The sequence below is a fragment of the Pteropus alecto genome, unplaced genomic scaffold, assembly GCF_000325575.1.
Source record: "Pteropus alecto unplaced genomic scaffold, ASM32557v1 scaffold7, whole genome shotgun sequence".
Lineage (NCBI taxonomy): Eukaryota > Metazoa > Chordata > Mammalia > Chiroptera > Pteropodidae > Pteropus > Pteropus alecto.
In genome coordinates this window covers 12,059,900-12,074,348 of record NW_006494614.1, presented here as the reverse complement: position 1 = coordinate 12,074,348, position 14,449 = coordinate 12,059,900, and the positions used below count along the sequence as shown (strand labels likewise).

General features: G+C 30.7%; 1 protein-coding gene and 1 pseudogene across 7 annotated transcripts in view; both read right to left on the bottom strand.

Annotated features, from left to right (window-relative positions):
- SNX14 (sorting nexin 14) overlaps positions 1-14,449 on the bottom strand; it is a 62,051-nt gene that overhangs the window by 17,261 nt on the left and 30,341 nt on the right. For 5 of the 7 annotated variants that reach the window (XR_001518209.1, XM_006926338.2, XM_006926339.2 and 2 more), the window contains 9 exons: positions 14,091-14,166; positions 13,325-13,369; positions 13,144-13,224; positions 12,936-13,050; positions 7,241-7,396; positions 6,727-6,851; positions 6,188-6,246; positions 4,206-4,232; positions 2,303-2,435 (listed from right to left, as the gene is read on the bottom strand). Coding sequence is in view for 6 of the 7 variants with exons in the window: in XM_006926338.2 (XP_006926400.1) it covers positions 2,303-2,435; positions 4,206-4,232; positions 6,188-6,246; positions 6,727-6,851; positions 7,241-7,396; positions 12,936-13,050; positions 13,144-13,224; positions 13,325-13,369; positions 14,091-14,166 (817 nt within the window). In the remaining variant the exon portion in view is untranslated. The remainder of the gene's footprint in view (positions 1-2,302; positions 2,436-4,205; positions 4,233-6,187; positions 6,247-6,726; positions 6,852-7,240; positions 7,397-12,935; positions 13,051-13,143; positions 13,225-13,324; positions 13,370-14,090; positions 14,167-14,449) is intronic. The other 2 variants (XM_006926340.2, XM_025042912.1) reach the window with 1 other exon arrangement.
- On the bottom strand, positions 10,597-10,712 carry LOC112475059 (annotated as a pseudogene).

The following is a 14,449-nucleotide window of genomic DNA, read 5'->3' as shown; positions in this document are numbered from 1 at the left end:
GATAGCCCCTATTTCCTTGAGAAATATTAATGTTCCTCATTAATATATTTCTCTATATGGAAGTAACTGACAACACACCAATGGACATATTACATTCCAGAAGTTTATTTGGAAATCAGTTCTGAACTTGAACAGAACTTCACTTTCAGAGAGACCCAATATCCTATAGCGGAATTTTTTGGTTCCCAGGCCAGTATACATATGACTATTTAATCCATAATTTATACTCATATATGAGAAAAGATAATACAATACTGTATAATACTTACTGTGCTTACTGTATGCTAGGCACCATTCCAAGTGCTTCATATATATTACTTGTTTAATCTTCACAACACCCCTATGTAAGTTAAATACTATTATTCTCATTTCATGTGTGAGGAAACTAAATTTAAATTTAAGCAATTCATCCAAGGTCACACAGCAAAGGGGCACTGCTACTAAATGATCTCAACAAATTTTCTAAAAGAAAATGTCTTTGAGGTCCTAATTTTGGATCACAAACCATTTTACCAATTTCCCTTTCCCTTACTTTCTTTTCCCCTAAACTTCCTAAACAAGACAAAAAAGATTCTACGAGGTCCCACAGCTTAGAAATAGCACAGTGCCCTCTAAATCTTAAATGGCGCCATCTTAGTCTGGGTCAACACTCTACCTTCCCCTGCTGTTTCTTTTCAGAGTATTAGAGATGAATTTGCTCTAGTCTATTTTCTATTACTACTATCTTTGCTTCCAATCAAGAATTTCCTTCTTTGTGCCACTACAAAACAGAACTTTCTCAGCTTTTTAAAGATACCCTCCTATTCCTGAAGCAAAAATACAACTTGTATTTCAAGTAATTGGGAAAAACAAAACATTAAAAGTTCATCTTCCCCCAGAAAAATTATATTTTGAAAAGTTCACAGTAACATAGATAAATGCTTTTGTTATAATATTAAGTAGGAAGAGAGCAAGACAGTGAACTATATATATAATATAGCCTAATCTATGGGGGTGGGATGGGAAGGATATTTTAAAAAGAAAATGTTAATAGAAGTGGTTATGGGGTGGTTGGATTATAAGTGGTACTTTAAATTTTCCCACTTTTTTATATTATTTAAAAAACTGAAATTATAATATGCTTAAAATTTTAAAACATACACATTATTTTGAAAAAAATAAAAATAAAAACTCCTTCCTCTGGTCTACTGTCTGTCTTCTACCTACACTTTTAAGGAAAAACAGAGCATTAAGAAGGAAAAAATGCTGTATCTGGATTACCTAAAAAGGAGAAAAAGGATTAAATAAGATTTTCTTCCATTTAGATTACAATGAAAAAGCAGTAAATCTTAATTCATTAACGCAATGGGACAGAGGTCAAAAAAAGGGGGTAAAGAGGAAAAATTAGTTTATTTACTCTTCTCTCCCCCCATCCTTGGTCGATGCCAATTCAATCACTACTTTATGTCCTTTTCATACCCAGGTTAGTGAATTTCTTAAGGGCAAAGTCTGTCTTAATCATCTCTTTATCTCCAGTGCAGAGTCATTAAAAGGCAAAATGAGGAATGCGGATCTCCATTCAATTCAGTATTTGCTAGACAAATTAAAATTGCAAATGAGACAATATTTGCCTTTATGGAACTTACTAATTGGTAAGGAAGACAATCATAAACATATAATTTCAAATACAACATGGTACATGCTTTAACATATGATCTAATAGAGGCACAATGTACGAAATGTTCAATTCTACTTGGGAACTCAGGTAAGGGTTTACGGGGAGGGCATTTCAAGGACAGCATGTGTAAAGATACAGAGAAATAAAATAGTGTGGTGGGTGCAATGTGCATATAACTCGACTGGGTACCCTATTAAAATGCAAATTATGATTCAGTAGGTCTAGGATGGAGCCTGAGATTCTGTATTTATAACAAGCTCTCAGGTAATGTTGATGCTGTTGATCTACACATCACAGTTTGAGTAGCAGGAGATTAGGACATCTATTAACAACTCCATATGCCTGGACCATTGGAATGAGATGAGGATATGAAGTAAAAGCCTAACCAAAAGATAGTAAACTGTCTGACTATTAGACGTAGCTCAGCTTAACAGAAACCATTCTGGCCTCAGTAAGCTGTAACTTAGTGCTCAGGAATTTTAAAAATTAGATTGTACCACAAAAACTATAACTAATGGAAGAATGGGAAATATAAAGAAGTCTGAAATAAGTAGTAAAAGGGAAAATAACAAGTGAGCGTACCCAATTTTTAATGCCATTGTAAGTCTGGTTATATACACATCAAATTAAAGAATTTTTACTTACAAAGTCATCTTCACTTTCAGCTAAACCATAATTAGGCAACATAGCTCCCTCCATGGTGGTGCTCTTGAACACTCCTTTAATTTTGCTACCTATTCTGCTGATTCCAAATGATTCTCCTCTTTTCTGTGTGCTCCTAAATATTAAACAAAAATGTATCAAGCGCAAAGCAAATTATCTCAACAGTCTAGTTTACTATAAACAATAATAATAAAAAAAAACTTGTGAAAAGGGTAAACTGAAAGTAACATAGCTAACATATCTTTTTGGAGTGCTCGGTCATAAAGTTTCAACAACTCAAAACAAAAGGAACAGAAAATTTAAAGTTTAAATATGGGGGGATGAATAAATAGGACAATATTTATTAACAAACGTTTGAAATTTACCTATTTTACTTTAAAACTTTAACTGAACTAAAATGTTTAAAAGATGAGAGCCCCCTAGTGATACATAGCTCTTACTGCCATACATATTTTGAAATAGATAAATAAGGTTAAGACCTATATTCAAAACAGAGTATCCATTTAGAACTGTACTGCTAAAATAACACAGTAGAATAAAAATATACAAAACTATGAACTTCTCAGTACTTCATTTTTAGAAAGAACTTAACACAAAAATTCTGTCCTCTGAAAATTTTTAAGCAAAATTCAACTTTAATCATATGGTCAAAAGAAGAATGCAGTATAAAATGGATCTTACTTACCTTTGAAGTAATAAAAAGAATGACAAAATGCCAAAGGTAAGGGTGAGTAATGAATATAAGGATAAAAGCAAATGTAGCCTAAGGAAGCAGCCTGCTCTGCCATATATATATTAATAGTAACCATAAATAGATCTATATATTTTGTTTTGTAACTTTTTTCAAAAGCAAATTTCTAAAAGCAGAAATAGCTAGAAAGCAATGACAACAAAAAAATATGCCAAAAACAGCAAAAATTTCCTCCATTATAGCCTACTGCCCATGTTTCAACAAGTAAAAACAGCTTTTACCCAATTTAACTCATGCTTACTATGTAATACTGCCCTTACAACAGATATACTCAAATAAAAATGGCCATTTTAAAAATCAAGAAAGTGTATTTTGAATGCTTAATGGATAGCTATTATTCCTCTGAGCAAAATTTACTTACTAAAATAATACAATTAAAGAAATAGAAGTAAACTGATCAAGTTTCAACTACGCCAGGCATATAGCGACCTATGCATATTATACATGTCCAACGAGCAAAACAAACTTATTTTAAAACTGGAAAAACTCTAAGTAGTGAGTAATAAAAAGCATATTTAAACTAGAAGGTTATTTTATTTAAGCAAGCATACAATTAGTGTTTTTTTAAAATCCAGAACTGTAAACACAATTCTCTCTGATAGAAATGTTTCCAAAAACAAATATTAAAATATTTTCATTAAATAAAAAAAATTATTAAAATCTAGAATCTAGATAGATTATTCTAGTCTTTAGGACCTAGGTAGATTATAAAACAATTGGGCTTTTTGAAATGACATTTTTAAAATATCTTACTTGTGATTATGCCCAGAAATACAAAAATACTGTACTTCTTGCTTAAAAAATTCTTTAAATACAAACAATTCTAAAAGTAATTTAGCAAAATCAGTAACAAAAAAAAAGAATCAATAACGTAGAAAAGCTAGGCTTTTTCATTTTATTTTTATACTAACATTTTTATTTTATGATGACATATATCATGTTATTTCAAAAAGGAGATATCTAGAATCAAAGTACAGGTTAATTTTAAAAGGATATCCCAAACAGTTGATATAAAGGCAGTAATAGCCAGTGTTTCATTATTTTTCTTCTTAGTTGTACTTAACTGGGGTGTACTTTCTGGACTTAAACAGATAACTTATACAGAAAAGAATCACATGCTATCTCAAAACTTACCGAAAATCATCCAAACTTTGGCTACCTCTGCAATAACAGATATGTGAAATTATATAAAGAAAGGAAAGAATGCCCAGGCATTAAACAAGTATCACTTTAGAACACAAAACAAAAATTTAAAGCTTAAAAGTTACACAGGTAGACAGCATTCATTTTTGTAAAGATAAGGCAGTCTCATGAATAACATAATAAAGGAAACAAAGTACTAACTGTTTTGAGGGTGTGGGAGTATGAATTCTACATCATTAAAAAGAAGTTCTTAAAAACTCAATATGTCAGGAAATAATTCTGTATTTTTTGCCTTCATTTAGGCATACTATTTGTTTGACGCAGTGGAAAGTATGCAGAGACTAAGCCACCAAAAACTTGGCACAGGAAAAAAACTTGTACTTTCCACATCATGGAATACATGTCCATATTAGATATAATTATGCATGCTTTGCACATTTTTAGTTTGCATATCTTAAAAAGTATATTTTAAGCTAAGAAGCAAATTTAAAAGATCTCTAAATGTTTTTTAAGTTGTGCTTTGAACATGAAATGAAACAAAATATGCATTAAAATTTTACTTTTAAGATACAATTAAATAGAATGTAAATAAAGTACATATATACTTTACATATTTTAAGTCATGTAACAGCAATGCTGCTCTATTCAATGAAAGAATGTTAGGAAAGTCTTTTCTTTATTCTATACAGTCAGCAAATGAGTCATTAAGTATCACAGAAGCAGAGTCCTGACAAGACTGACAGTTAATATTAGTCAGGTCAATATACAGAAAAGCTTACTTTATTTGCTATCCATCTCTGAAGTTAAGACCCTTAGATTTAGCTACTCAGCAGATTTATAAATTCAAAGAACTATTTTGCCTTATATATAAGAGTTTCTATTAAGTCCTATTAATCTCAACAGCTTAAGTCTATAAACGGGGACAAATTTCATCTGCTTCTCAACTGATGCTGGGAAATGTGATAAAAGTCTTGGAAAAGTATTCAAGTGAAAGGCACATGAATTGGGCAAAAAATGCTATTTTAAATAGCATGGATGCAATTTTTGTTAAAGTCTATGTTTCATGGCTATAATATATAAACTCTTAAGAAAAAAGTGATATTTTTACAAAGAAGCATAAACATATTTTCCACCTTTCAGAAAAGTTATTACATGTATACTACTTATACTGAGGCATTATGTAAGAATTAATATTTAACATTCAAAAAAATTCAAAACTATTTCTACACCCTTGGTTATGTCAAAAAATGTAATATATTCCCCCATGGCTAAGGTTTTCAGATTTTTCTTTGTTCCATCTAAAAGAACTACTCCATTTTCTATCTACTTCTCTCCTTGTACCACATTTCCAATTTATTTATATATTTATTGGATCCTTGCTCTGACAAACTAGGTGTTGAGAGCAATGTGAATACCCTGTATATTTACAGATTTGATACCTATATCAATTTTCATACATATAACAATTAAAGGACAAATCAAGACATTAATTATTTAGTTTATAAATGGATAAAGTTTCTCTCTTCTGTTACCTTTCGTTAGTTCATTTAACTGCATACTTATATTTCTGGAGAGCCAGAAAGGAAAGAGAAAAATCTCTCCACTTTTATAACGAGTAAGTTCTCTAATAAAAAGTGCTCCCTATGGGGAAAAAATTTAAGTTATTGGTGAATTTCATTTATGCATGCAGTCCATAATCTCCAATAAAACAGGTAATCAAGTACTAATGTGTATTAACTATAAGATTAACAAGGCAAGGGTGTGTATCTCGCTAAATTTTTCTGAAAGAATTTCAAGCATTTTGGTTACTGTATGTAGTATAGTTCTACAGTTCCTTAGTAAAATGTCTACTTAGGTAGCAATAGAACCATATATTCACAGAAAAATAGCTAATAAAGACAGTGATGCTATCACAGAATGATTAGCATCACCAAGTAAAAAAATAAAACATATATATGATTAAATATATCTACCTGTTGAATTTTGAATTGCGTGTTGGTGATTCTGCGCCTCTTAAAAGTTGTCTGAAATACTTCAAAAATAATTATGATTTATTAAACTAACATTTAATATTGAAACATTACCACAGCACTTCCCAGTATAAAGAAAATGTTATTTAAACCAAGTGAATACAACCACAGTCAAATAGATAAGAATTAAAATATTGCAAATAGAGATATTCAAGCCATTTGATTTCCATGGGTCTATAAATAATGTATATGTAAGAAGAATGTGCTTCCTATTATGTCATAGTATCACAAAGCTACTCAGGCAAATGGCCAAATTTGGTCACAATCTACGTAGTCACATATATACAACATGATTTTGGCATTGAGAATTATATTTACAATCAACTTCTAATCTCCATTAAGTTATGTAGTAAAAAAGAGTATTCACTTTCTTAATCGTATTTTAGTTTTCTGTTTATTATTTTAATCACTCACATAATGATATCAAGTCATTATTAAATTTTACAGAAAAATCCTCAAACAAGATTAAAATTTTAACTTACCTCATCACTGTGGCAGAACATAGGAGTAAACACATTCTCCAACAGAGAAAGTACATGTTCATATGCTTCGAAAAGACATCTCATAGTTTGAAGTTTCACAACATCTATATATGGGCCTTCAGCAACTATTTAAAAAAATTATATTGTAGAAGTTATTTATGAATAGCATAAATACATTATAAATTAGTTTAAATGCATGACAAACAGCACACAAAAAGTCCTAAAACCACAAATAGCACACAAAAAGTCCTAAAACCACGTTTTGCAGAAAATCCACTATAAGGTATAGAATTCACCCTAGAATGAGGAATTGAAATATCCAAGCTCCAGGTCTGGCAAATATTAGTTATGTGAATTGTGAATAAGTTTCTTCATCAAAGCTTTCATCTTGTTAGTAAAATAGGATAATGGCTGCTCGTGTGTTACATGTCTATTACAATAATAGAATACATGAGAAAACTCTGAAAACTGTAAAAAGCTATAGAATCCATTTTCAGCATCATCTTTGACTTACTTTTTTGAATCTCTTCTACAATGAAGGGATCAAATCGAATTTTGTCAACACTTTCATCCAAACAGTATGTTTTATAAATCTTCTGCAACTCCTCATGAAGAGATAGCATTTCATCGTTTGATAACTCTGGTCTCAAAATTCTATCATTGAATTCCTCTAGCAAATTAGACAAGAGTAAAGAAAAAATGAATTATTTTAACATATAACTATTCATGAAAACTTCATGTTCATAGTTTAATTGTAGTCCATATTAAAAGCAACGATTATAAACAAACTACTCATCATTTTAAAGCTCTTTAGAAAGATTTAATTGGGACTAAAATAACTACTCAGATGAAAGAAAAACTCGGTCACCCAAATATTTTACGCACTAATAAAAAATATGTAAATATTTACATAGCAACATAAATTTTCTAAAATTAAGAGTAGTACACATTTCTAAAGTATTCTTTAAAGAACATATTGGGTAATTTCTTATACCAAGAATCTTTAATATTTTGAAATCTGATTCTCTAAATAACAGGAAAAACTATGGCTTTTATTTTTAGTTCCAGTTAAGTTTTTAAACAATATTTCCTTTAAACATGAAGACTACAAACTAGTGATGGAGTTGAGAGTCTGAACAAATTAATCTTTTTTTCTAAAACGACAGGTAATAGCATTTGAATAGCCAAAATACTGACTGCCTTTCTTTTATGACAAGAGTTGCTAATATGGAGCTCACCCCTTAATTCTTAATTGTCCAAAGAGAAAAAGAGAGAAAAGAAAGAAAGGATTTAAAAAAAAAAAAAAATAGAATAGAACATATAAGGTCTTTAGGATGACAGAAAATTCATATAATTGGAGTCTCAAAAGGAAAGGAGAGAGAAAATGAGGCAGAATATCTAAAGAGATGACAGCCAAGATATTTTAAAAATGATGAAAGACACTAATCCACATACCTGAGACTCGGTAAAATCCAAAGAAAATTTAAAAAAAAAAAAAAAGAAAAAAAGAAAACTACACATGATAGTCAAATTGCTGAAAACCAAAATTAAAGAGAAAATTGTAAAATCAGTCAGAGAGAAAAGGGATACAAATCTAAGAATGGACACTAATTTCTCATTAGAAACAAAGGTATTGTCTAAAAGACAATGGAAGAATGGCTTTAAAGTACAGAAAGAAAACAAAATGTCAACCTAAAATTCTATATACCATAAAAATATCCTCCAAAAATAAAGAGAAAATAAACATCTCTTCACACAGACATAAGCTAAGAGAATTTACCTCCAGCAGACTGGTACTCTAAGAAATGTGATAAAGATTTCTTTAAGCAGAAGAAAAACGGTAACAGAAACCTGGTTCTACAGAAGGGAATAAAGAGTACGAAAGGCAAATATGCCAATAACTATTACTGCCAGTGTGTGTGTGTGTGTGCACGCACACGTGTGTGTGTGTGTGTGTGTGTGTGTGTGTGTGTGAGAGAGAGAGAGAGAGAGAGACTTGGCTCTTTAATAAATAAATAACAATGTACTGTAGACTTCTAGCCTACACAAAATTAAAATATATGTTAACAAGCACAACAGGTATGACGGGGATAATTTGAGGCATACCGAGGTTCTTGTATTGTTCCTGAAGCAGTCAAATATTTTTAAGTGAAGACTGTGATAAATGAAAAACGCATAATATAATCTCTGAGCAACTACTTAAAAAATAGAAGAGGAGACATAAATAAAAAGTCAAGAGGAGATAAAATGGAATACTAAAAAATACTCAAGTAACCCACAGAAAGGTAAGAAAGAAGGAAAAGAAGACTATATGAAACAAATACAAAACACCAAGATAGAAGACCTAACAATAAACATACAATAATTATATTAAGTGTAAAAGTACTACACATTGCAATTAAAAAGCAAAGAATGTCTAACTAGACTTTTTAAAGCAAGATTTAACTATATGCTGTTTACAAGAAATATAGATAAAAAAGACATGCAGTGTAAACTCAAGTGTAAAGATGGTGTAGCTACATTAATATCAAAGTAGACTTCAAGACAGAATTGCCAGAAATAAAAAGCATTTTATAATGATAAAAGGATAAATTCATCAAGATATAACAATCTTAAATGTGTCTGCACCTAATAATTTCAAAATACATGAAAAAAAATTAACAAAATGAAAGGGAGAAGTAGCAAATCCATTAAAAAATCAAAAAGAATAGAGTATTTGAATACAATCCATCAATTTAACCTAACTGATATTTATAGAATGCTACCCAATACAGCAAAACAGATGTTCTTCTCACATACACATAGAACATACATTAAGACAGACCATAAAACAATAAATGTCAAATTATTGAAATCACAGAGAACATACTGTCTGATAAGAATAGTATTAAATTAGAAATGAATCACAATAACATATCTGAAAAATCCCCAAATCTCTGTAAATTTAACAATACACTACAAAATAACCCAAGGGAAAAAAATAAACCATAAAATAAGCCACAGGGAATTTTGACAATATTTCAAACTGAGTGACAATAAAAAACATAACATATCAAAAATTTTGGAATTCAGCTATAGCAATTTATAGAAACTTATAACTTTAAATGCCTATATTAAGAAGATAAGCTTTACCAATTAATCATTGGTGCTTTCTCCTTAAACCAGAAAAAGAAGTGCAAACTAGGCTCAAGGTTAGTAAAAGAAAATGAAAATTTTAAAAAAGGAGAATATAAGCAAATCGAAAATACTAATAAATTTGATAAGTGAAAAAGAAAAGTACAAATTACCCATGAAGTGGGGACATTACTATAGCTCCATAATAAGAGAACATTAGGAATAACTTGGTGACAATAAAATACGTTACTGAGATGAACTAAAAGCATTCAAAATAATTCAATACTTATTCATGATAAAAATTCTGAGCAACCCAGGAACAGAAGGAAACTTTCCCAATTTGATAAAAGATAATCTACAAACACAGACAAATATCATACTTAATGGTATAACACTAAATGATTTCCCCCTAAGATCAGGAATAAAGCAAGGATTTCAGCTCTCACCACTTCAACTAAACACTGTAGTGATGGTCCCAATCATTGCAATAGGCAAGAAAAAAAATAATAAAGGGCATAAACATTACAAAGGAAAAAGTAAAACTGTGTATTCACAAATGACATGATTGTGTATGTAGAAAATCCTAAGGAAATCTACAAAAAAGCTACTAGAACTAATTAATGAATTTAGCTGTGTTGCAAGATATAAAGTCAATATGCAAGAAATCAATTCTATTTCTGTATATCAGCAACAAACAATTTGAAAAATTATTTTAAAACCAGTTGCAAATACTTTTTTTTTTTTAATTATTATTTATGCCTACAGCACCTGGTCTTCCTGGGTGGTCTCCCATCCAAGTACTAACCAGGCCTGACCCTGCTTAGCTTCCGAGATCAGACACTGGGCTTGTTCAGGGTGGCATGGCCATAGCCATGGACTGTGGCTCCACTGGGGCGCAAACCCAGGACCTTCTGTGTGTAAAGCAGATGTGCTAACTGCTACACTATGAAACCACATCCTGCAAATACTTCTAAAAACATAAAAACCCAAGTGGAAACTATAAAACATTATGGAAATTAAATAAGACTTAAATGAATGAAAAAATATAATATATTCATGCATTGGAAACCTATATATTGTTGAAACATCATTAATCTCCAAGTTGATCAACAGATTCAGTGCAATCCAATCAAAAAAATCCAAGCAGGGTGGGTGTGTGTGTGTGTGTGTGTGTGTGTGTTGTGTCTATGTGTGTGGAGGCTGGTGGTCTGATTCTAAAATTTATATAGAAATGCAAAGAACCTAAACTAGCCAAAACAGTCTTAAAAAAGAATGAAGTAGGAGGCCTTAGACCACCTGATTTCAAGATTACTATAGAGCCAAAATAATCAAGACTATGATATCGAACCCTCCCTCAAAAGACATGTGGATCAAAGAAAAAGAACGGAACCCAGAAATATGCCCATATATATGATCAAATGATTTGACAAAGATGCCAAATCATTCAAGAAGGGAAAGAAATGTCTCTTCAAAAACAGGTATTAGAAAAACTGGATATTCATACAGAGGAAAAAATGAATCTCCATCTCTAATACCAACAAAAATATTATTTCTAGAGAGATCATAAACCTACATGCAAAAAATAAAATTATAATGCATCTTGAGAAAAACAGACAAGTATCTTGACTTAGGGTAGGCCATGATTGCTTAGGGAACTCTCAGAAAGCACTAACCATAAAATTAAAAATAGATAGACTGAACTTAACCAAAATTTAAAAATTTAAAAACTGCTCATCAAAACACACTATTCAAAAAACGAAAAGCCAAGCCATAGTCTAGAAAAATATATTCATAACACTTATATCTGACAAAAGACTTGTATTTAGAATATGTAAAGAATTCCTATAATTTAATGATAAAAAGGAAAACAATTCAATAAAAATCAGGCAAAAGACTTAAACATTTTCATAGGAAGATATTCATATGGCCAATAAACATGTGATAAAGTGTTCAACATCTTTAGTCATTAGAGAAATGCAAATTAAAAGCACAATAATATATCACCATATATTCACTAAGCTGACTAAATTTAAAAAATATATACACCTCCAAATTTTAGTAAAGATATAGAGCAACCGAAATTCACACACTGGTAAAGGGAAAAAAACAGTAAAGCCACTTCGAAAAACGATATGGCAGTTTCTTATAAAATTAAACATATATCTATCCTGTGACCCTGCAGTTCTACTTTGTTATTATATGCCCAACAGAAAGCCTTGTACAAGGATGTTCATAGCAACTTTATACATAATACCCCCATATGGAAATAGTCTGGATATTCATAGACAAGGAGAATGGATAAAGAAACTGTGGTATAGTCATATAAAGGAATATAACTTAGCAATAAATAGAGCAAACTACTCAACTATACAGCAACATGGGTCAATCTTAAAAAGCATTGCTCTGAATCAATGAAGCTAGGCACAAAAGAGTACATATTATGTGATTCCATTTATATAAGGAAATTGTACAAGCAAAACTCTATGGTGAGAGAAATGAGACCAGTGATTGTTTTGGCAGGAGTGGGAGCAGGTGTGGATCATTTGGAAAGGGCCCTAAAGGAAATTTTTGGGGTGATTAAATGTTCTATATCTTGATAAAGGAGTAGGTTGTGCAGATGTATTGATTTGTCAAAACCGATCAAACTGTTCATTTAAGTTCTATGAGTTTCATGTGTAAATTATACTTAAATTTTTAAAAAGTTATACTTAAAAAAGAAATTAGGTACATTAGAAAATAATCTTTCAAAGTCCATAAATGTCTCATAAATCCAATAATGCAAGATATTATAGAGCTTAAAATAAAAATAAAACATTTTTGTATTTGATCAATCAAAATAATCCTTAACAAAAACTAATATATTTTCATTATATTCAATTTTTAGTAGTTTTTCTTTGCCAATAATAGGATTTAACTGAAGTCAGTTAAAGATTATGTCCCAATCTGGAAAAGAGTCAACACTTGAGAGACAACTCATAGGAGCTCTTAGAATATCTAGTAAATGAAATTTAGTACAATGGTAGAGGACAACTATAACATCAAATATATTAAAAAGTTTTAAAATGACTTTCATAAATTACAAAGGTAAGCCTCACCCACAGTCAGACAAATTTGCAACACGTGTACTGCTCCTTCTTGTTTCAGAAAGTTCATAAAACGAAATAAGAGATCTTGTTGCTCTCTGATTTGCTTCAATTCCAACTTCAGCACCTAGATACAATATAGAAGGAGTCAAGGCTATATAAATATATGATAAAATTGTTTTTATCAAAACTAATGTAAGTTATTGTTGAAAATACTTACAGATGGCTTTTTATTTCTAGGTTCTGCAAATTTCTGCAAGAATGGAACCAAAGGGGAAGGCGGTTCGGTTGCTTTTTCAGGCTTTGAAGAGAATTAATTCATTAAGATTGTCACTGACTTGACAGATAAGAATGAAAATTCAGTGCAATGTGAAGTATTTTTTAATACATTCAATACTCACTGGACTGTCAACTATGAAGATGATAAGCAAATGATTCACAGTATCCTAATGGAAAATCATAAACACAGGTCAAAATAATTCCATTATTATATTCTGTCCAGAATTCTCATAAGTTTTTATCATATGAAAGTTTTTAAAAAAATGAAGAAACAAATGGAGCAGTGGCAAAGCATCTGTACTTATGTAGTATAGAAAGACTTTTAAAAAATCTACAATGAATAATCTCACCTTTTATGAAAATGGGCAAAAAAAGGTTATCCTGACTTTGGCATTTAAAATGTTTATAAAATATTCCTACTTCTTCAAAATCTTACTGGATCAAAAGCAACTCAAGAGTCTATTAATGGATGGATGAATAAGCAAAATGTTTTATATATCTGCAATGAATATTATTCAGCCTTGAAAGGCAAGGAAATTTCAACATATGCTACAACATAGGCGGGCTTTGAGGACATTATGCTAAGTGAAATAAACCAGTAGCAAAAAGACAAATATGGATGATTTCACTTATATGAGGTATCTAGAGCAGTCAAATTCATGGAAGCAGGAAGTACAGTGATGATTACCAGGGGCTGAGGGGAGGGAGGAATAAACTATTGTATAATGGGTACAGAGTTTTAGTTTTTTAAGATGAAAAGAGCTATGGAGATGGATGGTAGTGATGGTTGCTCAACATTATAAATGTACTTACTACCACTGAACTGTACATATGAAAACATTTAAGATGATAAATTTTAACCACAAATAAAAAACATTTAAGTCTTACTGGATCAGCTAGGAAATCCAAAGAAGGAAGGAACACCGAACCAGAGAGGATCTCTCTCAAAAGTAAGGTCAGGGATCTAGAAAAAGAAATAATGTATATATTTAGTGATTTACATCAGTTCTTACCTTGTTAAATCATGTTAAAATGCAAACTACGATTCAGCAGGTCTGGGGTATGCCCCAAGATTCTGCATTTCTAACAAACTCCAAAGTAATGCTCGTGTTACTGGTTCACAGACCACACTTAGAATCCTCAATTGGCTAAAAGAGAATACTATTTAAGAGAAAAGAGCATTTTCTTAGCAGAAGACACTTAGATGAACATTAGAAAACATTTCATACCTTGGAATATTTAAAATA